General features: G+C 40.1%; 1 protein-coding gene and 1 long non-coding RNA gene across 2 annotated transcripts in view; one reads left to right on the top strand and one right to left on the bottom strand.

Annotated features, from left to right (window-relative positions):
* The window catches only part of LRRC72 (leucine rich repeat containing 72), a 56,695-nt gene that overhangs the window by 20,766 nt on the left and 8,477 nt on the right, over positions 1–27,452 (bottom strand). The window contains exons 3-5 of the mRNA XM_016957112.3: positions 25,503–25,572; positions 5,909–5,990; positions 4,358–4,468 (exon numbers count right to left, since the gene is read on the bottom strand). Of these exons, the coding sequence (XP_016812601.1) occupies positions 4,358–4,468; positions 5,909–5,990; positions 25,503–25,572 (263 nt within the window). The remainder of the gene's footprint in view (positions 1–4,357; positions 4,469–5,908; positions 5,991–25,502; positions 25,573–27,452) is intronic.
* On the top strand, positions 8,168–25,626 carry LOC134810409 (uncharacterized). The gene is made up of 3 exons (XR_010158350.1): positions 8,168–8,256; positions 21,064–21,133; positions 25,547–25,626. It is a non-coding gene; the product is annotated as an uncharacterized LOC134810409 (long non-coding RNA).

Genomic DNA, 27,452 nt, shown 5'->3' with positions numbered 1-27,452 from the left:
TACCGCACAAGCTTGGCTTATAGGAGTCACGTGTATGAAGCTACTTATTATCGAGACAGAAGAGGAAAAAAAAAGACATCTAAATAATTGGCTCCAGTTATTTTTTTGTAAACTTTTAAAGCAGAATTTAAAATCATTATTTAAATGAACCCCAGTGTTTTTAAGGCTGCCTTCGAAGAAAGTTGATGTAATTAATAAGAGACCAACATCCCACAATTTTAATATATGGGAAAAAGAAAATGACATGGAGAAGTTAAAAGCCTATAGAGAACGGCCTGTGGAAGGAAGTTCAGCTGTCAATAATCAGATACGAGGATTGTGAGGCTCCGGGTCAAGGTTACTTAGTAAGGTCAGCATCTCCATTGTTAAACACCATCTTGTTTTAACTAAAAATCTGGTGGCCACCACACACCATGTGCTTTTTACTGAATATGGAAATCACCCCTGATTGTAAAAGGCAAACTACGATAAAGCAGAGGATCGAGAGAGGAGGGATCAGAATATCCTCTTTTTCACGACAAACAGTGGTGAAAAACACTGTTGGTTCTTTTTCTTTGGTGAATTGTTTTGTCTTTTGGGAGGGGTGGTCCCACCTGGAAGGGCATTATAGGAAAACAGGCTCAAAGGAAGGGATCCTGGAGATCCTAGTCCGTCCCCGTATCCCAGAATCCCTCTGCTCCCCTGGCTTTTTGCCATGGGCAGTGGATTGCAGCCACTGCTGAAGACAACGGCAGGCAATGTTTAAAGGCAATACCTGTGGAAACATGGAGACCCCCCTCTCGAAAGGAGGAACTCCCTGTTCCCGATGCTGATTCCTGGAAGCTCCGGTAGCAAGCAGGTCTTAACAATTATGGCATGCAGGAGTTTTAAGCATACTTTCCAAGAGTGGAGTTTAATAAAACAGAAAATTAGAAAGAAACGAGAAACCTGAGGGTTTAGAACAGGAGAGTGGATTAAGCATTTTGTTGCTGCGGCTTTTGGTGGTGGTGGTTTTTTTCCCTTAGTACTGGAAAGGGGGCAGGAGTTAATGAAAGCCATCAGCCACAAAGTGGGTCTTTGACACATGTGGATTCTGATTTAGAAAGAGTTTGGAGGAGGGAAGGGAAGAGGAAAACTGAGCTAGAAAGAGAGGGTGTGGAAAGGTAGACTGCCTAGAGAGAAGAGGTGGGGCCCCCTGACTCTGCCTGAAGACAGGAATTCCAGTTCCCAGGACCTCACACTCTGCAGCTGGTTTAGGCCTCCCTGAAGCTCTCAGCCATGCGTCTCCTAGGCAGTCCTTGGCAATTCTCCTCATAAATGCCAATGGAAGGTTCGATGCTGAGAATGGATTAGTGTTTTGCCCTTCAGGCTATTTTCTCACCCTCTGAAGAACTTGTAATTTAAGTGGAATAATAACAACACTTTATAATTTTATATGGATTTACAACTTAAAAAGACAAAAATGACCACATTTGAAAATACATAGAGTTCTCATTTTAGTTTATCAGCTAAAGCTAATCTGTGATTGCAAATGAGGCTCATAGAAACTTAATCTGAGGACATGACTGCACAAATAACGTTAGTTGTCTAATAAATACAAACTATTTTTCATACAATATCTTTAACCAAAATGGAACATGAGTTCAAAATGTGAATTTTTAGAAAATGCTTTTTGTTTTTTGTAATTGGACATAGCATTTTCTCCATTTCAAACAAATGACCCCACAACAAGATTCTCAACTGGAAAATTATAGTTATGTAACTTGAAATACGTCACTGTGATTTTAAGTAGTGGTCGTAAACTATTGTGACTGGTAATGATATAGACATTGTACTACCAGGCTGGTATTTAAAAACTAGAAAATTCCCACTCCTCATGCCTGGCACAATTCTACGCTCACATACACCCTTGACAAGTAGGGCATGGGCTGGATTTCAGGATCCATTCAGTCCTGGGCTGGGCACCTTTGTTTAGGGTATAACCTTATTTATTACTATGGGCATAACTCTGTTTATTACTGTGGGAGTAAGCTTGTTTACCACTCTCCAAATGTTGTTTTATAACAAGTTTCCTTAAATTATAGAGTTTTTAAAGTAGCAAATTAAATCATTTTGCATCAGACCCCTTCGACTCTAAGAAATATTTAGGCAGAGTGTTACTAATTTGTAAGCCCTATATAGGTATAGACTGGGTCTTTCTTGTTCAAATTTGAGTCCTATTATCTAGAATAGTGTCATGTAGTGAATGTGTGATAAACATTTATTAAATGAATGAATGAATAGATTATAAATATTTATTGAATGAATGAATAAATAAATGATAAGTAAAACAAGGCATGAGTTTATGTTTCAACACTCCTTAGGAGTTTGGTTAAATCTCTGAGCTTTTCATTTCCATGATTAAAGGGAGTAATTCTAATCACATCATAGGATGCTGTAAAGATTTAAATGCGACTATAATAAATCATTTTTTTAACAGGAAAGACATTCAAACATATTACTATATGATTATTATTTAAAATATCGTTTTATTGAGTCTATTAGCAGAATTTCGAGACTGGATGCAATTTATTTCATTATCTGATTTACATAATCCACAATAAAACAATGTTTTTCTTTTTTTAGAATTTCAATTTTTGTTGTTGCTTCAAAATAACATTAATGGTGAGAAACGTTTTCTTAAAAAAAAAACAGAGTTATCTTAATGTTTGAAGCAACCCTGAGAGGTAGCTATCAGCCCATTTTATAGAAAAACAAAGGTAAGTGTTCTAGGTCTAGCGTAACTAGTCTTTTAATTATAGCAGCATTTTTCCGGCAGACAGGGGCCAGGTGTCTCAAATATGCAGGCCAGTTCTTTCACAGAAGATCCAAAAGCTGTAAAAAAAACTCCTGACAGCAGGCAGCCTTCTCATGTCTCCAAAATAAGCATAAAATTGCCATGAACTTGGTGTAATTTTGTGATTTTAATACTTGGGTTTAAAGAATCTAACTATAACAAATGAATCATTTTCCCTCAGTACAGTAGATATAACTGATAACACTAAAAATATATGGAAACCTTAGTAACTCTCTGTACATTTATCTGATTAGGACCTTCACCATCAATACTAGTTTACAACTGTTCAAAACACTGTCTCAGGCAATTCTGAGAAATGAATAGAAAAGGAATTAAAAAATATATCTATTGCATTACATTATTATGAAGAGGTCTCTAAACTCTAAAGTCTGAAAATCTACTCATTGATCTGCAGGTCTTTTACCTTAGTACACCCAGAATCCTTTATCTTGTATTGTGGTTGTGTACATGTTTATTTACCCTTCAAGACCATAAGTTTATTGAGAGTAGGAGTTGTGTATTATTTATTTATTTTTGACTCATCTCACACTTCTTTCCAATAGGTTAGTTCCTTACTGGGTGTGATTCAATATATATGAATAAAGTTTGCTGGGCCTCCAGTTGAAAGCTTAAAAAGTCTTTTAGTTTTTTTTTTTTTTGGTATCAGCTTTATTAATATACTTCATGTATCACACTGTTCACCCAGCTTAAACATATGATTTGTGTGTTTGTGGTATATTCACAAAGTTATGCAACTTATCACCACAGTCAATTTTAGTATGTTTTATCACCCCCAAAATAACCCCACACCCTTTACTCTCTAGCTGTCACAACTCCCAATTCCTTGGCCGTTGGCAACACTCATCTATTTAAAAACAGTTACCTCTCGGTGTTGCTGTCCCTATAGATGTGCCTACTTGGACACTTACATAAATGGAATCATATGTGTTAAAACTTACTTTTGAGATAAAACCAAAAACAAATTTAAACATGTAAATCCTCTTGCTACTTTTGTCATTTTCATTAGCCATGTGATAGATAGCATTTCACAAACAAAAATTTTTCTATCTGTTGTTTTTTCAAAAGCATATCTTAAAAGACAATAAGATCTAGCCTTATTTTCAGGAATATCTAATTTTTTTTTTTCTGAGACAGGGTCTTGCTCTGTTGCCCAGGCTAGAGTCCAGTGGCACGATCTTGGTTCACTGCAACCTCTGCCTCCTGGGTTCAAGTGATCCTCCCGCCTCAGCCTCTCAAGTAGCTGGGATTACAGGCATGCGCCACCACGCCTGGCTAATTTCTGTATTTTTGGTAGAGGCAGGGTTTTCCCATGTTGCTCAGGCTGGTGTTGAACTCCTGGGCTCAAGTGATCCGCCCACCTCAGCCTGCCCAAGCACTGAGATTACAGGCGTGAGTCACAGTGCCCAGCCTAAATATCTTAATTATAAACATTGCCTCTCTAATTTTAAACTTGATAAATGGAAAAATGTCTTATGTTAATACTATTTTAATTTATGGCCATATAAAATTGCAAATTGTTACTTAGGATCTTCAGATTTAGCATTCCCTTTAATTCCTTCACTGTTGCATCAATGTTGGTTAGCTCATTGTGGTGTAGCAGGAGTATATGCAATGAAGGCAAATAATGCAGGCCTAAAAAAAACAGAATATTTTTACAAGATTTTAAACATTTTTTTCAGTTTATTTTTTTATTGCAAATAAAAATAAACATTTTTAATGCTAATTAACATGCTAACTAAAAAGGAAAACATATGATAGCTGGTTAAAGAAGGACTATTAATAATATATTATAAATTATTATTAAGAATACAATAAGGCATAATTCATATAATTAATTGTGATGTGGGAATAAAGAGTAAATTTCTTTCCACTGTCATTGTTTTCCTTTTTTTTATTTTTATTTTTTGAGATGGAGTTTCACTCTTGTTGCCCAGGCTGGAGTGCAATGGCACAATCTCGGGTCACTGTAACCTCCGCCTCCTGGGTTCAAGGGATTCTCCTGCCTCAGCCTCCCAAGTAGCTGAGATTACAGGCGTCCACCACCATGCCCAGCTCATTTTTGTATTTTTAGTAGAGACGGGGGTTTCACCATGTTGGCCAGGCTGGTCTCGAACTCCCGACCTCAGGTGATCTGCCCGCCTAGGCCTCCCAAAGTGCTGGGATTACAGGCATGAGCCATCGCGCCTGGCCTGTTTTACTTTTTAAAATGTAGCAATGATTTTGTTTGTTTGATTGATTTTGGAGGGGTTATTTTCTTCTTTTTGTTTGGTTTTGGTTTTGGGTTTTTTCCTTGTCAATGCTACTTAGATTTATAATGCTAGTCAAGGGAAAAATTACTCATCTCCTCCAAATTGCATAGCTAAGTATTTTCTGTACATAACTGGAAGCCAAATATTCAAATCATTTTCATAGATTGTAAATTGTATATTTTCCCACATTTTTAACATAAATGAAAGTGGGATGTGCCTTTTGATAGCCATGTCGTAGCTTCATTGGCAAGATGTTCTTTCTTAGTGGTGCATGAAATCATGATGGGCCTTAAAATTTATGACATTTTGATTCTATGATATATGATATTAAAGAAAAGTGTTTTGTACTGTGCTTCTTTGTATTTCATGATCATGGTATGCCACATGCTTTTATAACTGGCTTGAAATGATCAGTTTTGAGAGTGTTTTGCATATAAAATTAATTCAGGGTCAAAGCAGGAATTTGGCTGGTAGAACATATAGCCAATAAAAAATTTTAAGACTATTTATAAAGTTTTTGTATTTATCAGTGCTCCCAACTATTGTTAAAATTTGCTTCCACATGCCTAGTTTATGTCTAAAATACCTGTTAAAATTATTTTACATTTTGAATAAGATATATGGCAATATTAAATTAGAAAAGTAATCTAATAGCACATTTCTTAATATCAAATGTACATTAAAACATTTAAAACATACATTTCTTAATATATTTTCAACAGAAATGTTAAAACAGATTTTTGTATGTCATTAGCAATTACCATAGTTGAAAGTTATTACTTAATTGAAAATTTATTAAATCAACAGAGAATTTAAGACGTACCTTCTATCTCAAATATTGCATTGTTGTTTAGATATAGTTCTGTCAGACAATAGTTTCTAGTTAGAAATGTTATTCCATGGAGCTAAAAATGAGAGAGAACAATATACTTTCTCTAATAACTGTATATATTACATCAATATAAATAACCTGATATACATAAATAATATATATTTAATTATAATAGGATAATAAAAGTTTGACCTCTGCTATTCTTATTTGTGACCTTTTGGTCTGGCTGTAAGTTACATTTGGATTGTCTTTGAGGAGAATGTGATGAAAAGAATATTTTTATCTAACTTAAACCTCTCTTACCACATCTCAACCAAACTTGCTTGCTAGGCTTTCCAAACCTCTGTAACCTGGCCTAGCCCTTTTGCGCTGACAATATTTCTTCTACTTCTGCTCCATACAGTCTCACTGGATCCAGCACCACATATCCACCACCTAATATTATCATGTGCCAAGGGCTCTCCCCTTAGATTATGCCGAGGCCATTTCTGCATCTGTAGGAGTCATGATTTCCCTTTGCCTGTATGTCTTTTCTTCTTGGTACACTCGAAATTATTTTTAAGGATTAGCTGTAGGCCAGCAAGGCATACTAAACCGTGCGTGGGTGGCCTGCCGCAGTACGTTTTCACTTGCAGAAATCTGTTGAAACCAAGGGTTGAACTCCTTGTATCTTACTACTTACTGTCTTTTTGCCCTGTTGACCCACTTTTTGTTTCTCTAAACTTCTACCTGCTTCAGCACTTTGAGTCAGATTTCCTGGACTCTTTCTTTATGGCCTCATGTATAACCATCTCCTCTTCTCTAGTCCTCTGCCCTTCTAGTAAACAGATCTCAGTTTAGCCATGGGCTCTGCAATCTGAATACACACAGGAGGCAGCTCTGCCAGATCAGGCCCAGTGCTAACAGCTCAACCAGTCATCATCTGCAAGTAGAGGGCAAGGCACAGTATAATCCTGTTCATCATTCAGAGTTCATCCTTTTTCACAGAGCCTTTCCTGACAACTCCTATGCTCGTGAACCTCCATTTTCTTGACCATCCCAAATGCTTACTTTGACTTGTACAGTTAATCACTTGAACACTAGAGTTTTGGGTGTTCCTTAAGGAAAGGAACCATGTTTCCTCAGCACCTTATCCTTTCTACCTCCCTACTCTCCTAACAATATAGTGAAGAAGTCGCATCTTACTTTTAAGGTTAGAATCAAAATTCCATGTGAATGGAAATAATAAAAAGTACTTTCTCGAATTTCCTCAAATGAACCATTAGGTACTGTATACATAATATGGGGTATTCAATGCTAAACTGTATGTCAGAAATCATTCTGGTACCCTGTAAGGAGAACGCCTATTGTTTTTTTTAATATTGACTCTATAACATCCATCAAATTTAAAAGGTGTATTTGCATTGTGAAGTTGAGACATGGTAGAGCCATAGAGGAGGAGCAGTTATGTTCTAATAACTGCAGATAAGTTAAATGTAAGAACAATACCTTTACTATTTAACACAGGATCTAGCAGGGAAAAGATTCTCATGAACGAGTTATTGATCAAGTATTTAGTACTTTATGTATACAAGAATATATGTTCCTGACTGTAAATTCTTTTTTTGTGTGTTTTCTAAAGCTTATCATAGGAACTATTAATTTTTTTTTTTTTTGAGATGGAGTCTCTGTCACCCAGGCTGGAGTGCAGTGGCACGATCTCAGCTCACTGCAGCCTCTGCCTCCTGGGTTCTAGGTTCAAGTGATTCTCCCACCTCAGCCTCCCAAGTAGCTGGGACTACAGGCACATGCTGCCATACCCAGCTAATTTTTTATTTTTAGTAGAGATGGGGTTTCACTATGTTGGCCACGCTGGTCTTAAACTCCTGACCTCAGCTGATCCACCCGCCTCGGCCTCCCGAATTGCTGGGATTATAGGCGTGAGCCACCATGTCCGGCCAGGAACTATTATTATTAGTTAAATAAAAATATTTTGCTCATTGATGAACAGATTCAGAAAAAGGATCCCAACCCATCTGACTTAGTGAGGATTTATTGGACATTTTATTCATGCCCCTCTCAAATCTCAGAAAAGCCTTTTTAGATTTGTATTCGAAGTTTGAAAATTAACTTCTTTGATGAATTTTCTTTACTTTGTTTTTATATTGGCAACATTCACAAATTATGAAGCTATAAAAGGCATATCATGTGCTGTTCATCTGATCGTTCACAGACTCATCTCCACCAAATTATGCCAGCACTCCTCCTGGAAGACCATTAGTAATTTCACCAAATGTTTTGTTATGTCATGAGAGAAGCCGTGTTTCCCCAAGATAGGAGAAACCGTTCAAAGCCAGAAGGTGAGTGTCCCTGTTGGCTCCTTATCACTTTCTAACTTTTCCCACTGGCCTCCTGGCAGCAATTCGCTGCCTTCTGTTCTTCCTCTCACCACTCCCTGCTTTAATAATAGCCACACTTGACATCAGCGTAGGAAAACAATGCCAGTGGAAATCAGAGCTTTTTCCTCTCTCTTCTTCCAGTTACCTGCCAACCACACATTAATAGAACTAATTAGCTGAGACTTTAATTTCTCTTGCGTTGCTCATTAAAACAAGAAGAACACTAATAAACCTGACAGTTTGACCTTGATTATAGAATCATGGTTTTCCCACGAGCATTAACATCCTTGGACCATGATCATAGGGATTATGGGATTGCGGTGTTTGTGAAGGTGAAGGGGAGTGAAGGGAGATAGAGTGGAGTCAAAGCCAAATCATGAGGACCTTGGGGAGCTATTAAAAGATCTTGTTTAGAAGAATGTTATTGCCCAATTAGATTTTAGAAAGAAAATGGCCGATTTACAGGGGATATTAAATACAATGGCAGAAGATGAATAAGGAGGGCGTTTCCCTAAATCAGAAGAATTTGTGGTGGCCCAAAGTAGAGTAAAGGTTGCAGGAGAAGAAAGAAGTGGAGGAAATTGAGGTAGTATTTCAAGGTAGAATTCAATAGACATTGCAAGATAGCAAGTTGTTAAGGTCAGGAACATTATAAGATATGCTATTGTCCTGATACTCAGCTATTATTAAAATAAAATGCTATTTATTTATTTATTTATTTTGAGATGGAGTCTCACTCTGTCACCCAGGCTGGAGTGCAATGGTGCAATCTCTGCTCACTGCAACCTCCACCTCCCGGGTTCAAGCGATTCTCCTGCCTCAGCCTCCCGAGTAGCTGGGATTACAGGCGTGTGCCACCGCACCCAGCTACTTTTTGTATTTTTAGTAGAGATGGGGGTTTCCCCATGTTGGCCAGGCTGGTCTCGAACCCCTGACCTCAGATAATCTGCCCGCTTCGGCCTCCCGAAGTGCTGGGATTACAGGTGTGAGCCACCGCACCTGGCCGTAAAATGTTATTATTATTATCCATTTAGAGAATTCTATATTACTGATTCCCAGGATTGCTGTAGGATTTATATTTAGTGTGGCATTTCACAAATCATATGTCTTAGCTTAGGCTTGGAGCATAACAAGTGCTCAATAGATGACTATTATTTAACCATTATTATTAATTTTATGGAGCTGGGAGCTTTTATATTTAATGTAAAATACATACAGGTAATCACTAGGGTACTACTAGGTACAAATGTATACCACCATGAATTTAAAATTAAGGAAGAATTCAGGGTTTCTTAATCTCTACAACAACCACATATATGGGACCAAATAATTATTCGTTGGAGTTGATGGGGCAGGGGCTACCCTGGGGGTTGTACATTAGCATCCTTGGCTTCTTACTCAGTAGATGCTAGTAGCATACACGTCCCAATCAGAAATGTCTCTAGACATTGTGAAATGCCCCCTGGGAGGCAAAAACACCCCCAGTTGAGAAATGCTGATTTAGATGCAAGAGAAGAAAATATATTTATTAAGTGCTTATTATGAGCTGGGCATTAAGCTAGATGTTTTCACAGACACTATACAATATAATCTTAACAAAAGCCCAATGTTATTTATTTGACCCCCATATCCCCAGTTTACCTAGGAGAAAACCAAGGCTCAGAGAAGTTAAACAACTTTCTCAAGATCCAGAGATCATAAGTAGTAGCAGAGTGAACATTCAAACCCAAGTCTATCTGACTCCCAAACCAAAGATTGGCATATATTACATCATAACTGAGCTCTTTAATTTGGGGAGACTTCTGTCTAAACCATCCAGAAGTTACTAATTTGAAAATATTTTGCAGTATATTAGTTTATTAGATTGAGCACTGGAAAATATTCGATGCATCAATTTATTCCTAGTATTTCAACAATAGCCCCAAAAGGTGTCTAAAATGCTTCCAAAATTTTTGACCAGAAATGGAAAGAAGAAGAAATGTAATAATCTCTGAAAACTTTCAAATTGTAAAAATAAACAGAATGTAGCCTTACTAATCTTTACTATAAACTCATTAGGAAGGAGCATATTATTATCTTATTTTAAGATGATGAAACTGAGGCACAGAGAGGTTAAGTAATTTACCCACGATTATACAGCTACTACATGGTAGAACTGGGTAGGCTTTGACCCAGGCTCGAGTACCTGCTGGAAACCACTGCACTTTACTAACGTTCAGGACTGGAAGCTGAACTGTCCAGCCCAGCTCATTCTCAGACTTGGTTTGAGCCCTGGCCTGCCTTGTTCTACCTACCTGATCTAACTTGACCTCTCAAGTTTTCTGGGTTCTTCTCCACAGTTGCTCTAACCGAGCTGCCATCTCTCAAGCTAGTTTTGAGTTCCTGGCACTGTCCTATCTTTTCCCCACCTCTTAGGTGGTGTTCTTATGTTTTTTAAAGAACTTTTCAGCAGAACCTAGATAGAGTCATATGGTTACCAATCAATCCAAACTAAAAAGAAGATCCAACACCGGCACTAAGCAACATCACACATGAATAACTGCACTTGTTCTTGACTTCTTCCACTCTTCCTTTCAGCATTCCGTTTTCTCCTCCTGGCATCTTCTTAACCTTGGCCATCCCAATGTCCTCTTTTTCTGCACACTTCATTTCCTTTCACGTGCTCTGGAGTCCCATTTCTGCGTGTTCCAGAGGTAAACTATTATATTCTCCCTAAAGATTAATATATTAGCCATCTCAGGGTATTTCTTTTAAATTAGAAGATTATAATCAATGATGCTGTAATTGTTGATTTTAACATCCCTGAATAGATATGTGTGATCTGAGAAAGCTTTTGAATGTTCCTCAAATTATGCTTCATAACAACTCATTATTATTAGCTTATGAAATCAGCTTTGGGGACTGAGTTGAAAAAACAGATTTTCTCCTCTGCTCTCACACACAACACAGAAGACTTTTTTTGATCAAATGTGTGGGGCTTTTCCCCACATACCATGCATGCAATTAATTATGCAGCAGACACCAACTGTGTGTCCTCCAGTTGAATTTCTGCACCATCTCCCTGGAGATCGCATCAGATCTCACAGGTTTGGGGCTCAGTCCCACAAGACTGCCCCCCCACCCCACTTCTGATGCCAATTGCAAGCCCCAGGTTGTTTTACCTGTGCTTCTGACCAACTGGCTGTTAATTGGGGTCCCCATTACCCCCTCCTTGGACTTGAAATTTGCTGGAGTGGCTCACAGACCTCAGTGAAACACTTTCATCTACTTTTTTTTTTTAAATAAAGGATATTACAAAGGATACAGATGAAGAGCTGCATAGGGCAAGGTATGGGGGAAGGGATGCAGAGCTTCCATGCCCTCCCCCTGGGTACCACCCTCCAAGAACTTCCATGTGTTCAGCTATCTGGAAACTCTCTGAACCCAGCCTTTTAGGATTTGTATGAAAGCTTTATTACATAGGCATTATTGATTAAATCATTGGCCATTGGTGATCAATTTAACCTTCAGGCCCTCTCCCCTCCCAGAAGTAGGGCTTCCGGGAAGCAGAAGTCCCAACCTTCTAATTTTGCCTTAGTGTTTTTGATGGCCAGCCCCCATCCTGAAGCTGCCTGGGAGCTGCCAACCATCACTCAATTCTTTAGCATACTAAAAGATGCTTATCACTTTGAAGATTCCAAGGATTTGGGGAGTTGTATGCCAGGAAATGAGGACTGGGACTAAACATATGTTTCATAACATCACAGGGACTATGTCCGTTAAACCCAAATAGTGTCATCAATATAAAGAATGGCTTCAAAAAGTTTATTATTATTGGCTCGTAGGTGGCCATTTGGTTCTGGTGTCTTCATGTGATCTCTGTCTATGTGCATATGTCTAGTCTCTGGCTCTCTCTGTCCTAGTCTCCTTTTATTATAAGGATTTTAGTCATATTGCATTAGGTCCCACCCTAATGACCCATTTTAGCTTAATCACGTCTTTAAATGCCCTGTTTCCACATACAGCCACATTCTGAGGGACTGGGAATTAGGGCTTGAACATATGAATTTGAGGGAGACACAATTCAGTTCCTAACAAAAAGCTAACAAAAAAGTCAAACAAATATAAACTCCGGGGAATTGAAGGAAGTATAATCAAGGAAAACATAAAGCTGAATACAAGGCTTAGCTCTGAATAGCACACTTTGTCATAACAATATACCAGTGAATATTGATTTAACCAAAATTACAATACAACCACATCAGGAGAATGGGCAAAAGAAAGTATGCATGTGTGTGGTAGAAGTGAGGGCAGGAAAGAGAAAGAATTAAATGCCCATTTCCTTAGTGAAAATTCAATAGCTATTTTCTAGAAGAGAAAAATCAAGAAGCAGCAGCAATACCAGCAAGTGACTTAGAGAAAAGCTGATAAGTAACAAAAGATCACTTAAAAGAATTGAAAGTTGTTGCAACTGGGAAATGACAAGTGAGAGCAGATGTGCGCAACCCTTGCTAACTTAGAGAATTAGCCAATTCTTTCAATTCATATTATATGTTTATATAGCTACGTTAAGAACAACATAAAGAAAAGGAGTAAGGAGGTTGGGTCTTATTGCTTATTCTGTGACTACTGTGTGCAAGTTTCTTTGATTAGTACTTTACACTTGTCATCTCATTTATTTTTCATGACAACCCTGGAAGCAGTCAGAAAGAATAAATACCCCATATTGTCTAAGAAGAACATCGATTTAGAGATATTATGTGATTCGCGGTATGTTATTAGCTGGTTAGTGATAGAACCCTTGCTATACTTCAGTTCTCAGTTCTACACCTTTTTTTATTTTATTTTTTTGAGATAGGGTCTCACTCTGTTGCCCAGGTTGGAGTGCAGTGGTGCGATCACAGTCACTGCAGCCTCACCCTCCCGGGCTCAAGCATCGTCCCACCTCAGCGTCCCAAGTAGCTGGGTCTACAGGCACATACCACCATACATGACTAATTTAAAAATTTTCATAGAGATGTGGTCTGACTATGTTTCTCAGACTGGTCTTAAACTCCTGGACTCAAGCAGCCCTCTAATCATGGCCTCCCAAAGTGCTGGGATTACAGGCATGAGCCACCTCACCTGAAAACATCTGTTAATTTAATAACTATCCTTTTCTGGTACTCTAACAGGTATCATTAAACAAGATATTTGCTTTTCCAGACTTCTGGCAGGGAAGGCATGGATTCATGACCCTGATGCACCCACTCTGAACTTCTAATCAACAGCTATTCATGCAAAGAAGCGGAGACAGTTGAAAGTTAATTCTGGTGATGGTAGAGATGTAGAGAAAAAATATTGCTTTCCATAGCAGTGGAAATGGTGGTAGTGGTGACAGTGGATGTGTCCAGTGGCTGGTGCTGGTGACACCAACAGTACAAGCCACTGCTTCTATTGTTGATTGTTTTTCCACAAACAGTGTTTGTGGAAAGTAGTTCTGTGACATGGTTTTGACCATGGCTCCCTTTGATTTTGAGAACTTTCTGAACTTGATTCTCAAGCTCCATAATATCTATCCAATATCTTTTTGATAAATTATTTTTCTGCTTAAATCGGCCAAAGCATGCTTCTGTCATGGAAATTCTGTCACCTTAACTAGTACTCATGCAAAGAAATATTCTTAGCCATGATGTCCAATAAACAGAAACTGACATTTTCAAATGAACAAAAAGTAAAATACGAAACAAAATATTATCAACTTGCCTTCCTCAAATTTATAACTGGTGACCAATTACATGCCATTTGGATTCACTGACAAAATGAAAATATTGTATTTATGAGAAAATATTAGAGTTTTTATTTACTCATTCTTCCACTCAGCAAACATTTGCTGAACATCTACTATGTGCCAGACTCTGTGCTAAGTTCTGGGGGAACAGCCATGAACAAAATAGACAAAATTCTCTGCTCTTATTGTAGTAGGGAAAGATTAAATAAATAATACATACAATGAGTAAACTATATATCATGACCTAAGTTGATAAGTGCTTTGTGTAAAAAATGAAGCTTGGAGATTGTGTTGTGGGATCTTTGGGGTATTGCTTCACCAGCTGGAAACCTCTGTGGCCAGAGGCACCTTTGCCTGAGTTTTGCTCTGGCCTGCTGGGCTGGTTCTGCCCACTCAGCCTGGAAGGCTGTGCTCAGCTCCTGCTACCAGCTTGGATCCCATGCCTGTCAAGAGTGAGCCAGGCACAGAGCACTGAGGGGTGTGTGAGCAAGTGTGGGGTCCAGCCGGCTGTGGCAGGACAGGCAGTTCCAGGGATTGGCATGGGCACCAGCTTCCTGTGAGGCTGTGGCTGGGCCAGGTGTATCAAAAGCAGCTTCCACGACTGACACTGGGGAATGCGGTGTGGTGCCCAGAAGCTTGAAGATGCCAGGAACCGCAGAACCCTAAAGAGGGTGTCACAGCCCTGGCCTGGGGAGCTCCTAGGTCTGGGTTCCCCAAAGGGCCTCAGCTCTTCTCTCCTCTCTTCTCCCCTTCTCTCTTCTCTCCTTCTTGTCACCCACAACGTGGCAGGCAAGGGGTGTGTTTTCAGCCCTGTTTGTGTTATGGCTCTTTTAGCCCCGCCATTCAGCAGGTCTCAAGTTCTTGTCCTACATCCAGGAAGAATGAGGTACACAGACAACTGGAGGGTATGCAAGACAAAGGGGAGATTTACTGAGCAATAGAACACCTTAGAGAAGACCTGCAGTGGGCAGCTCCTGTCCATAGCAAGGGTGCCCCAACAAGTGTCCAGCTCTCAGCAGAGAAGATAGCTCCTCTCTGCAGCTGGTCGTCCTGTTGTCTCTTCAAGTCTGGCTGAGTTTAGGGATTTCATGGGCCTTAGAGGGGAGGAAGTGCTTGCTGATTGGTTCATGGGCAGCCACGGGCAGGCCCAGAAAAGGTACCACAAGTTTTCACTCTGGTCCATGGGACTGGCACCCCAGCCCTCAGCCTTTAGGCCCTTTCCAGCTTGAAGGTGGGGCTTCACTGGGGACCTGCCCCCCTCTGCCCAGGAACCTGTGTGCCTCCTGCCGCTGTTCATGGAGCTGAGGTTGTTCATGCCAAGGGGCACCTGCAGGCCAGTGCCTAGCTGCCTTCAGCTCCCCTTTAGCCTCTCTCCCATGCTTCTTGGTGCCCAAAGTCTGGAGGGGGCCAAGGTGGCGGGGGGCTGGCATACCAGCATTGCCTCAAGTGTGTGTACCCCCAGCCAGGTTGTGACAGCGCCCAGGCTTGGGCTCAACTTTACTCTGTTATTGGAGTGGGTGCTGACAGCAGGGAGAAGCCAGATAGCAGGAGGAGGCACTTCTGAGCCTGCAGGCATAAGAGGGGCCTTCCTGGGTCCCCGAGAGTGCAGGGAGATGCCTGGGTCCACAGCAGCAGTTTGGGCAGCTGCAGCTGTGCCTAGGAGGATGGGGCTCCTGCCTGCTCCCAGATCCCAAGAGCACAGGGGTGCCCAGGTTGCAGCCATGGCTTGGGCAGCTGTAGTTGTGCCTGGGGAGCTCCTGCCACCTCCGTGGAGCATGGCACCACCTCAGTCCCAGCTCTGCCTTGGGACTCCTCTCTGCCCCCCACTCCATGCCCAACCACACTGCTCCTCCACCAGTGGGTGACTCGGCCTGGCCCCATTGCAGCAGCTCCCAGGGTGGCGGGCTCTGGTGGGGTCTCCCAGGGGTGGGCTCCAGGGCCTTTCCACCTCCCCTCCACGTTTTCCTGGCTGTGTCTTCAGCTGGGTAATCACAGGTTCCCAAGACACAGCAAGGAGTGAGGTTAAGGCCACAGTGGAGGCTCTGGGCCTGGGAGCGGGTCCTGCCTGGCTGTGCGAGGGTGGAGGTGGTGCAGTTGGCTGCCTTGGGGATGCAGGGCACAGGGGTCCCACTGCCACCACTGCTGCTCCCAGAGCTGCTCCTGCTGCCACTGTCCATACCTCCCTGCTGCAGCTGGTATAATGGCAGCAACTGCTCCAGACGGCCTGCCGCCACCATCAATTGGAAGTGGTAGAGTGAAGTAGTGTTACATTTTAGTGGGGTTGGACAGAGTAGGCCTTGTGGAGGATGCAGTGTTTGAATAGACTGTTGATCACAGGAAGGGAGAGGGCCACTGCAATATTTGTAGGAACAGCACTGGGGACGAGCCAGTGCACAGGTCGAGTGCACACCCCAGTGCCTGGGGTGGCTAAACCAGAATGAGCCAGTGAGAGATGGCAGGTAATAAGGTCAGACAGAGAACCAGAGGCCCAGTGTGTACAGGACCTTGTTGGTTACTGTAAGAACTTGGCTGAATGTAGCAGAAAACCACCAGAGGTTTTGAGCAGAGGAGTGACATGTTTTCACTTAGGTTTCCACAGATCACCCTGTCTGCTGTATTGAATGATTCTCAGTGGAGGTGGGGGCAGTTTTGCCCCCCAGGGAGCATTTGACAATATCTGGAAATATTTTTGTTTGCCACTGCTGGGGGGCATCTCCTGGCATTAATGGGTAGAGGCCGAGGATGCTGCTGAGCATCCTGAAATGCACAGGACAGACTCCACCACCAAGAATTATCCAGGTCAAAACGCAATAGTAGCAAGGTTGAAAAACCGTAGGGGCAAAGTCCCATACATAGACCAGTGATTAAACGACATGATGAAATTCTGAAAAATTCTGTACTTATGTGTTAATTAAAATGGTATGTTATTGTATGTTTAGTACTGAAATCCCAATATTTACTAAATTTACATAGAACATGAAACATTAGTTGGGAAGCATTTTAATAATATACCCTAAATTATATAGGAGTAAAAAAGAAACATTTCAATATATTTTTAGAATTTCTAAGTTGATTTTTATGGTGTTCTTATCCAATAAATTAAAACTGCATTCATTTCTATCTTAGTTTAAAATATAATATACGGTACTTACACAGTCCATACCTTAAAAATATTCAAAAGTAACTATTTTTAACCAATCCAGACTTTCATTCTCATGTTTTTCCCTCTCTTTTCCAACATACTAAAATATTTGTACCTGCTCTTTCCAAAAATAGGTTGTATTTTTTGGTTAAATCATTAAAAACCATAACTAGATATATATTGTACATATCTTCAAATTTCACAACCATGCAGTGAAGTGTTATTTAGGTTATTTATATTGATTTGGTTTTTAAAGAAGTTTTAAAACATGGAGCAAAATATAATTTTTTCAACAAAGTTGACACAAAGGATATAATTAATGTTGCCCTAAGGTAACAGAAACACGTAAGAGCCCAAAATATATGGAATGTATGCTAATTCATTTTGTTTTTTTAATAGCTCTTACATCCTACAGTGGAGTTTGTACTGCTCTAAATAGTTTTTTGGAACAAGGTATTGTATGTATAAATGAATAAACAAATACATATACCCAAACTTAATATAGAAATAAATCTGATTAAAGAGGCCAACAGAAATTCCATGATACAAAGCACGTTGTAAAGCTACCTGAAAAAGTACAGCCATTCAAAGAATTCTTTATCAAATATTTGTAACCACACATTAAAAATAATTATTTCAATTTCCAAAGTATGATTTGCTAATTTTATAAACCAATATTCCTTCCTAAAATACATAAATTTGTGCTATTTGCTGAATTCTCAATATGCGCTTCATGTCTAGGAGCTAGGAAATCATAACAGTATCGAAGATTGAGCCTAAGATATTTCTTAAAACATTTACTCTTTATTTTTATTTTATTTTACCTTAAGTTCTGGGATACGTGTGCAGAACGTGCAGGTTTGTTACATAGGTATACATGTGCCATGGTGGTTTGCTGCACCTGTCAACCCATCATCTAGGTTTTAAGTCCTGCATGCATTAGGTATTTGTCCTAATGTTAAAGCATTTATTCCAAATCTGACCATTCTCTAGTCAGTTAGTGTGAGTGATGTTATTATAAATATCTCAATTATTCTTTAGATAATGATGTTTATAAACAATGACTTTGCCAGAAGCGTCCTTTTATGTAAACTGAATTTATAAAATGTATTAACCATTGGTTTTTGCTGCACAGCAGAAACCCAGATTCCATTTTGAATACTTGCTTGGTGAGGCATTAGACAGGTTCTTCATCTGAGACAAAATGTAATATACCAAGCTACTGTCGTACTTCCAGAAATAGAAGGATATTAACATTGTGGCACCAATATTATGAATGCATAGTCATTATTGGACATCCATAAAAGAAAATTTTTGAAGTAATGAGCAAAGACAGAAGATTATATGTATGTGCCATATAAATTGTTGTGTAAAATATAGGTCACTTAGGTAATTTATCTGAGCCTAACTCAACCTTTCATGAGAGGCTGGAAAGAATGAATTCATGGACCTGAAATTCTCTGGGTCAGACTTGTTAGAGAAAGAAATGAGGAAGGGAGACTTTAGACCTAAGAGCAGCTGCCTCCCACTAATTATGTCAGCGGGTGTTAGGAAAACATGATCTCAAAAAGGAGGAGATGCAGCACTAATGAATATCTATGCAATATGAAGCTAAACAAGCCCTCACAGAGCGTAAGGAAAGAACTAGAGTTGCCAAAGCAAATCTAGGAAAGCTAGGATGTTGGAGGTCCTTAGAAATAAACTTGTGCTTTTTCATCAGCTAGTTCACGTTTGGACCAGAAGCTCAAGTTTTATCACCCACTAGATAATGATTTGAAGAAATATGCACCCTTCCAGCATACTAGGCTTCAAATTTACCAAATTACATTCATTGCCTTCAAAGACAACGGTATTGTCTCATTCCAGGCAGCTATCAAATACAATGTACTTGCTAGGAGCAGAGCCACTCCCTTTACCCTTCCTAATTTTACAACTAGAGCAGGGGTAATCACATTTATTGTTGTATTGTGTAGCAGCCTAATGCAAGTACAGAATAAGCTATATCCAAATAGGATGCTTTTGGCTCCAAGTAACTTTTAAGCCCAACTCAAATTGGCAAATAAAGAAACATCATTAATTTTCTCTAATATCACCCATGCAGAAGTTGTGATAGCCTTAGTCTCGGCATCTCCATGAATCTCTGGGCTCTGCCTTTCTCTAAGTGCTGGCTTCATCAAGTTCATAGGATAGTTAGTTCCTGCCTTCACATCCAGGTAAGAAAACATCCAGAAGCAAAAGTACTCTTCTAGTACTCCCTTTTAGGAATAAGAGAGCCTCTCCCAGGAACCTCCCAGTAAATGTGCCCTTATGTGTCTATTACAATTAGGTTAGATGCCTGCTCATTGACTAATCACCCGCCAGAAGAGTGGGATTATTCTGGTTGGCTTAGACGGTTCAGGATCCACCCATGGACCTAAGTGGGGCCACCTATTTAGAATGGAGGAGGAGTATGTACCAAAACTCAAATCCAAATTCTGTTGGACAGGAAGAAGGAAAGAATAGACACGAATGGACAACAAATAATGACCTCATATACTTCAATAAATATTGTGGATTGAATAAGTGAATAAACAAAAAAAATGCATTCCCTTTATTTTACTCCTTTTGCCCTATTTATTCCTAAATAGAGGGTAGCTAAAATATTCACTAATGTAAGAATAATGCTGGTCAGGATTTCAGATCATTCTTAACAATGTGTTAATGTGTTTTAACTCTAAATATATTCATATCTCAGGGCAGTGTTTTTCACAAATCTCTATATCATTTCTACAGTGGCATAGTTTCCTCTCAGTGGTCAAGCTAGTATAATCTAGATTTTAAAGAAAACTCATAATTAAAATTTTATATGTGAACTTTGATGAAATATTATAATAGTTAATATGCCTGTTAGAGTTTGCGATCTGAATAAGACTTTAATTTTTGATGGAGTATGAACACTTAGGCAGCTTAGCACCCAGTCAATTACTGATCAATAAGAAAACTCACATTAGCTTATTTACTTATCCCATGACCACTCAGAAGCTGTTTTGGGTATGAAATCCTTTCAGTACTACACGGACTAAACCAGTCTCTTTCATAAAGAACAAATTAAGTGATAGTGACTTTAGAAATGTGAAAGGAAAATAAATCTCAGGATCCCAATAGCACTAAGCCAAAGGGAAAAATAAACTAGGAACCACTTAGGGCAAACCTCCCTCATATTCTATTCCTAAAAAAGATAGCTACTAAGATAAAAAAGCTACACACCTCTCTCACAATTCGTCCACAAGGAAATTCTTTGGGGACAAAGGACACACAGGACTCAAAGTCCTTCCTCTGCTCACTGAGATAGATGCATATCTGATTGCTTCCTTTGGAAAGGCTTATCAGGAACTCAAAAGAATGCAGCCATTTGTCTTTTATCTACCCATGACCTGGAAGCCTCCTTCAGGTCACAGGTGGAAAATTGATCGATGTCTCCTCTCCCTAAAATGCATAAAACCAAGCTGTGCCTGGACCACCTTGGGCCCATGTTGTCAGGACCTCCTGAGGCTTTGTCACGGGCACGTGTCCTTAACCTTGGCAAAATAAACTTTCTAAATTGATTGAGACCTGTCTCAGATATTTGGGGTTCACAGAAATAATATAGTTTGTTGCATATAAATAATCAAGCACGAGAAAAAATTCAGCCTTTTGTTATATTCCTTTCCTGCCCCACCCCTTCAAAAACAAAAGAAAGTAAAACAGTTGATGGTGCATGCGATCCCTTTCTAAGCGCAGATGCATCTGCAAGTCCATTTTGTGAATATTCAATGAGTAGTTGGAAGTCAGATGATATCCATTCCCAGAAATATTCCAAAACAATTATAAAATCCCTAATTATACCTCTCCCTTCTAGACATTGGTACATGCTCTTTCCCTCCAAACTGGACACCACTGAACACCACGGGAACACACAGTAAAAACAGGTTAGTCACTTTTGCCATGCCTGATTATTTTCATCTTTTTCTAACAGAAGTCGCGCACTGTGACTGAGGACAAGTTTTGGCTCTGTGTGTGTGTGTGTGTGTGTGTGTGTGTGTGTGTGTGTCTGTCTGTGTGTGTGTGCGTGTATGTGTGTTTTTGAGATGGAGTCTCGCTCTGTCACCCAGGCTGGAATGCAGTGGCACAATCTCGGCTCACTGCAACCTCCACCTCCCGAGTTCAAGCAATTTTCTTCCTCTGCTTCGCGAGTAGCTGGGATTACAGGTACCCGCCACCACAACCAGCTAATTTTTGTATTTTTAGTAGAGACGGAGTTTCACCATGTTGGCCAGGCTGGTCTTGAACTGCTGACATTGTGATCCATTCGCCTCGGCCTCCCACAGGGCTGGGATTACAGGCATGAGCCACCGTGCCCAGCCAGCAGTATGTTTTTTTAAAAGCGTTTTGAATTTGTATGCCCTAAAGTGGAGTGTGCACTTTCCATTCCAGCTGTTAGCTGCCTGGGCCTTGAAGGTATTTGTGTTTGTTCTCCTAGAAATTATTTCAAGCTTATGAGATTTATGCTTATAGTTAATACCAAAGCACTTTCATTTTCCATTTTCCACTTAGTTGGTGTTTAAAAAGACTAAGAATGAAATAAAATATTGAAATATTGTTATAAACATGGCTGTCTACAGATTCAGTGCTGAGATCTGGACTTACTACTTGACAGGCAGATGACTATTGAAAACTCAAATTATTTCTTTTGTCAGCTAGTGTTTGAAAGTCTACATTCAAAATGCTAAGATTGGGTTATCAATATACTGTATAATGAACAAATACAAGCTGTCAGAAGATGAATTTTTGAAAGTTGCAAACAACCTAGTCACTAGCTTACTGTAATGATTGTCTGGGTTTGAATTTTAGTTCAGTCTTGCTCTTTTGCTTGGAAAAAGCTTTGAGTCCAACACTCAGGCCCTTGCTGTGAGGGAGGGGTGGGAGAACACTGCCTCCTTAACCCTAGCCTTTAAGAGAACTTCAACAGCCACACTTGGTGATCTTGAGACGTGTTCCCTCATTTGGGGGCATGGTGGCCTGGTGCCTGACACTTCCTGAGGCAGTTAAATCAGCTTGGATAGTGTATTAGTCCATTTTCACACTGCTATAAAGAACTACCCAAGACTGGGTCATTTATAAAGAAAAGAGGTTTAATTGACTCACAGTTCCACATGGCTGGGAAGGCCTCAGGAAGCTTATAGTCATGGTGTAAGGCAAAGGGGAAGCAAGGCACCTCTTACATGGTGGCAGGTGAGAAAGAGCATGAAGGAGGAAGTGCCACTTTTAAAACCATCAGATCTCATGAGAACTCATTCACTATCATGAGAACAGCATGAGGGAAACAGCCCCCATGATCCAATCACCTCCCACCAGGTCCCTCCCCTGACACGTGGGGATTACGATTTCAGATGAGACTCAGGTGGAGACACAGAGCCAAACCATATCATTTTGCCTCTGTCACCTCCCAAATCTCATGTCTTTCTCACATTTCAAAACATAGTCATGCCTTCCCAACAGTTCCCCAAAGTCTTAACTCATTCCAGCATTAACCCAAAAGTCCAAGTCCAAAGTCTCATTTGAGACAAGGCTAGTCCCTTCCACCTATGAACCTGTAAAATGAAGAGCAATTTAGTTATTTCCAAGATACAATGGAGGTACAGGCATTAGGTAAATGTTCTCCTTCTAAATGAGAGAAATTGGCCAAAACAAAGGGTCACAGGCCTCATGCAATTCAGAAACCAGGTGGGGCAGTCAGTCATTAAATCTTAAAACTCCAATATCTCTTTTGACTTCATGTCTCACATCCAGGGCATGCTGATGCAAAGGGTGGGCTCCTATGGCCTTGGGCAGCTCTGCCACTGTGGTTTTTCAGGGTATAACCCCCATAGATGCTTTCATGAGCTGGCATTGAGTCCCTGTGGCTTTTCTAGGCACATGGTGCAAGCTGTCGGTGAAGCTACCATTCTGGGGTCTGGAGGATGATGGCCATCTTCTCACAACTCCACTAGGCAGTGCCCCAGTGGGGACTCTGTGTGGGGGCTCCAACCTCACATTTCCCCTCTGCATTGCCCTAGTGGAGGTTCTCCATAAGAGCTCCACCCTTGCAGCAGACTTCTGCCTAGACATTCAGGCATTTCCATATATCCTCTGAAATCTAGGTGGAGGTTTCCAAAGCTCAACTCTTGTCTCTTCTGTGCACCTGCAGGCCCAACACCATGTGGAAGCTGCCAAGGCTTGGGGTTTGCACCCTCTGAAGCAACAGCTCAATCTGTACCTTGGCCCCTTTTAGCAGCTGGAGCTGGAGTGGCTGGGAAGCAGGGCATCAAGTCCTGAGGCTGCACAGAGCAGCCGGGCCCTGGGCCTTTGATGCCCTGAAGATCTCTTACATGCCCCAGAGACATTCTCCCCATTGTCTTGGCTATTAACATTTGGCTCCTCCTTACTTACACAAATTTCTGCAGCTGGCTTGAATTTCTCCCCAGAAAATGAGTTTTTCTTTTTTACCTAATGGTCAGGCTGCAAAATTTTCTAAGCTTTTATGTTTTGCTTCCCTTTTAAATAAAAGTTTCAGTTTCAGATAATCTCTTTGTGAATGCATATGACTGAATGCTTTCAGAATCAGCCAGGTTATGTCTTGAACACTTTGCTGCTTAGAAATGTCTTCCACCAGATACCCTAAATAATTTTCTCAAGTTCAACGTTCCACAGGTCTCTAGGGCAGGGGCACAATGCCACCAGTCTCTTTGCTAAAGCATAGCATGAGTGACCTTTACTCCAGTTTCCAATAAGTTCCTCATCTCCATCTGAGATCACCTCAGCCTGGACCTCATTGTCCATATCACTATCAGTATTGTGGTCAAAACCATTCAACAAGTCTCTAGGAAGTTCCAAACTTTCCCATGTCTTCCTGTCTTCTTCTGAGCCCTCCAAACTCTTCCACCAACCTCTGCCTGTTACTCAGTTCCAAAGTTACTTCCACATATTCAGGTTATCTTTGTAGCAGTACCCCACTCTGCCAGTGCCAATTCTCTGTATTCGTCCATTTTCACACTGCTATAAAGAACTCCCCAAGACTGGGTAATTTATAAAGAAGACAGGTTTAATTGACTCACCATTCCACATGGCTGGGGAGGCCTCAGGAAACTTACAGTCATTACAGAAGTTGAAGGGGAAGCAAGGCACATCTTACATGGTGGCAGGTAAGAAAGGGAGCAATGGAGGAAGTGCCACTTTAAAAACCATCAGATATTGTGAGAACTCACTCACTATCATGAGAACAACATGGAGGGAACCATCCCCATGATCCAATCATCTCCCATCATGTCCGTCCTTCAACATGTGGAGATTACAATTTGAGATGAGATTCGGGTGGAGACACAGAGCCAAACCATATCTGGTAGCAACTGGGATGTACCAACCCTCTTGGCCTCTGATTGCAGGACAAAGATATGTGAGTCTGAGGACTAGCTACGTTGACCTGGGGCACTGTATAAGGGATTCTGCACATGAGGGTGATTTGCCAAGGCCAAAAGACCCTCAGTTTTAAGTAACCCTGGGATAAAAGTGAGGTGAGCCAGGAGTGGCCAGTGAAGAGGAGTCAGTGTTGGAGAGGCCTAGCAGAGGAACTTCTGAATAAGCCATAACAGGAAGGATCAACTTTGAACATCTGTTAGTACTATAGGGTACAAAGCAAAGACCTTTCTTCTCCCTTGCCTTTTTGCTAATACGACACCACCCCATTCCATACCAAACCTGGAGAAGGCTGCAGTGGAGATAAGAAGGAAGGAAAACAGCCAACCATGGCTTTCTAGTTAATAAAGAAGGCAGGTGGCCCTCTGCAGTCAGCCATAGCTGGATATAGATGGGGGCATATCTCATTTGTGATTGAAGATTGACAGTTGGCTATTATATTCTTATTTATGAACTGGGACTATGACTATGACTCAATGGGCTGTAAGATTTTGTATTACCTAAGAGAGATGAAAAAGGTTATGGGGCTGCCCAGGTTTTCTTTCAGGAGCCCAAGTAGGAATAGCTTCCACTAAGTGGATTTGATAGGACGTGGGAGACAAAAGTAAAATTGCAATTTGATAGCACCTCACAGATTGCCCTTATTCAATGTATCTCGTGTGTGTATATGTGTATGTATACCAAATATATATATATGTACCAGATATATATGTTTTATATTGGTTTCTTAGCTCAATTTAAATTTTAAGTAAAAATTTTAATACTTTTAAAGATTAGCTCTATTAGGAATATAAATTTAAGATAGTAGTTTAATTTTAGTAATTGAAAGATAAAATAAAACACTACCTTGTTATGATGAAGCCATAAGTATTTTAATTTTTTAAACCTAGAAAGATCAACGACCTCTGTCAGTTCCCTGGAAAGAAAAAAAAAATGTGAACATTAGCAGCAATTAGTTCACACATAGGTAAGTCTGGGCATGTAGTTAGTATGGCTTCGTAGTAACTAGAAAGGCCTCTCTTTGTCCTTTCAAAATTATTGGCACACTCACCTGCTTATTTCAGAAATTCCGTCATTATAACTTCATTCACTTGGATTAAGATTTTGTCAGCTAGTTGAAGCTGATACTTGAAAGGGAGCACTTTATCACATTAGCAAAAATTTACACCTCATTATGGCTGAATTTATTGGAACCTTAATTCAAAACAAGTTTTACTGGGGAGAGGACAAAGGAAAAAAGTGAAGCTGATACTGTACTTTCAAGTAAATGTGGGAAATGTAGCTGGGTCCTGCTTCAATATTGTCTGTGGGGTTACTAGTGTGGGGCAATAACCTTGAAGTATTTGGCCAGACTGGACTCAGATGGAAATTGCAGGACACCAAGAGACAGACACTGTGTGAAGTGCTTTATTCTCCCTTTATTTATTAATTATAGGATTAAAATATTACCCACTTCTCTTGAACTGTGTGAGATTCCACCTATCCAAGTGGTCTTGGTTCTTGTTGCTAAGGCAGCTCACTCATCAAAGGGGCAGATGTGGGTTTGGGAGAGGGCACTGACTGAGGATAGTTGGTCATTTGATTGATGTGGCCTGGAGTAGTTGGATCTCTTATTTCTCAGGGCAAAAATTGTGGAACCCAAGTAAGTATACATGTACGTATCTGTTTATTTATCAAACGCTTATAGATCACGTATTGTGTGCCAGGTACTTTTCAAAGCATAAAAATATCAATATTTATTATTATTACAGATATTAATTCATTTATGGTAAAATTTTATCACAATTATTTTTAACCTTGGGACACTGAAGGACTAATATTTTTCTAATTTTTATAAAAACATACATTTTTTTAAAGCATGCAAACATTTCTAAACAAAATAAACCTTTTTTCACCAACTTTTTATATTGAAAAATGTCAAACCTGAGAAAAGGAATAGTACAATGACCACTTGTATAACCATCGTAATTTTTAACATATTGTCACCTGCTTATACTATCTGTCTAATTTATATATTTATTGGTTGATAATTTTCTTGGTGAATCATTTGAAAATAAAGTTGCAGGCTTATTGCAGGTGTCTCAGCTTAAGGAGTTGAGCATGTGTATCTCCTATATCAGGGCATCGTCCTGTGCAACCACCATACCATCCTCACACCTAAGAAGATGAAATTGAATTCAGTAATGTAATCTAATTTGCCATTCATGTTCAAATTTTTCCCTGTTGTTCCTACATTTTTTTTGGTTTGTTTAAATCCTGTATCCCATTAACATTCATGCATTGCATTTTGGGGTTGTATAACCTTTGAGTCTTTTTAAAGGTAATCATCTTCTTTCCTTTTTCTCCCTTAACATTAGTTTTTTTGGGCTGGGCATGGTGGCTCATGCCTCTAATCCCAGCACTTTGGGAGGCTGAGGTGGGTGGATCACCTAAGGTCAGGAGTTTGAGACCAGCCTAGCCAACATGGTGAAACCCCATCTCTACTAAAAATACAAAAATTAGCTGGGTGTGGTGGCACATGCCTGTAATCCCAGCTACTTAGGAGACTGAGGCAGGAGAATCACTTGAACCCAGGAGACAGAGGTTGCAGTGAGCCGAGATCGTGCCATGGCACTCCAGCCTGGGTGACAAGAGCAAAACTCAATCTCACACAAACAAACGAAAAAACCAGAAAACAATAGCTTTTTGGAGAGTCCAGGATAATTGTCTGGTAGAATGTCTCACATTATTGATTTTTTGGATTGTTTCCTATTGATCAAATGCAAGGAAGATCACGTCTACTTCTCAATTACATGG

The sequence above is a fragment of the Pan troglodytes genome, chromosome 6 (assembly GCF_028858775.2).
Source record: "Pan troglodytes isolate AG18354 chromosome 6, NHGRI_mPanTro3-v2.0_pri, whole genome shotgun sequence".
Classification (NCBI taxonomy): domain Eukaryota; kingdom Metazoa; phylum Chordata; class Mammalia; order Primates; family Hominidae; genus Pan; species Pan troglodytes.
The sequence above is the reverse complement of the archived record's forward strand: the minus strand, read 5'-3'. Positions and strand labels throughout refer to the sequence as shown.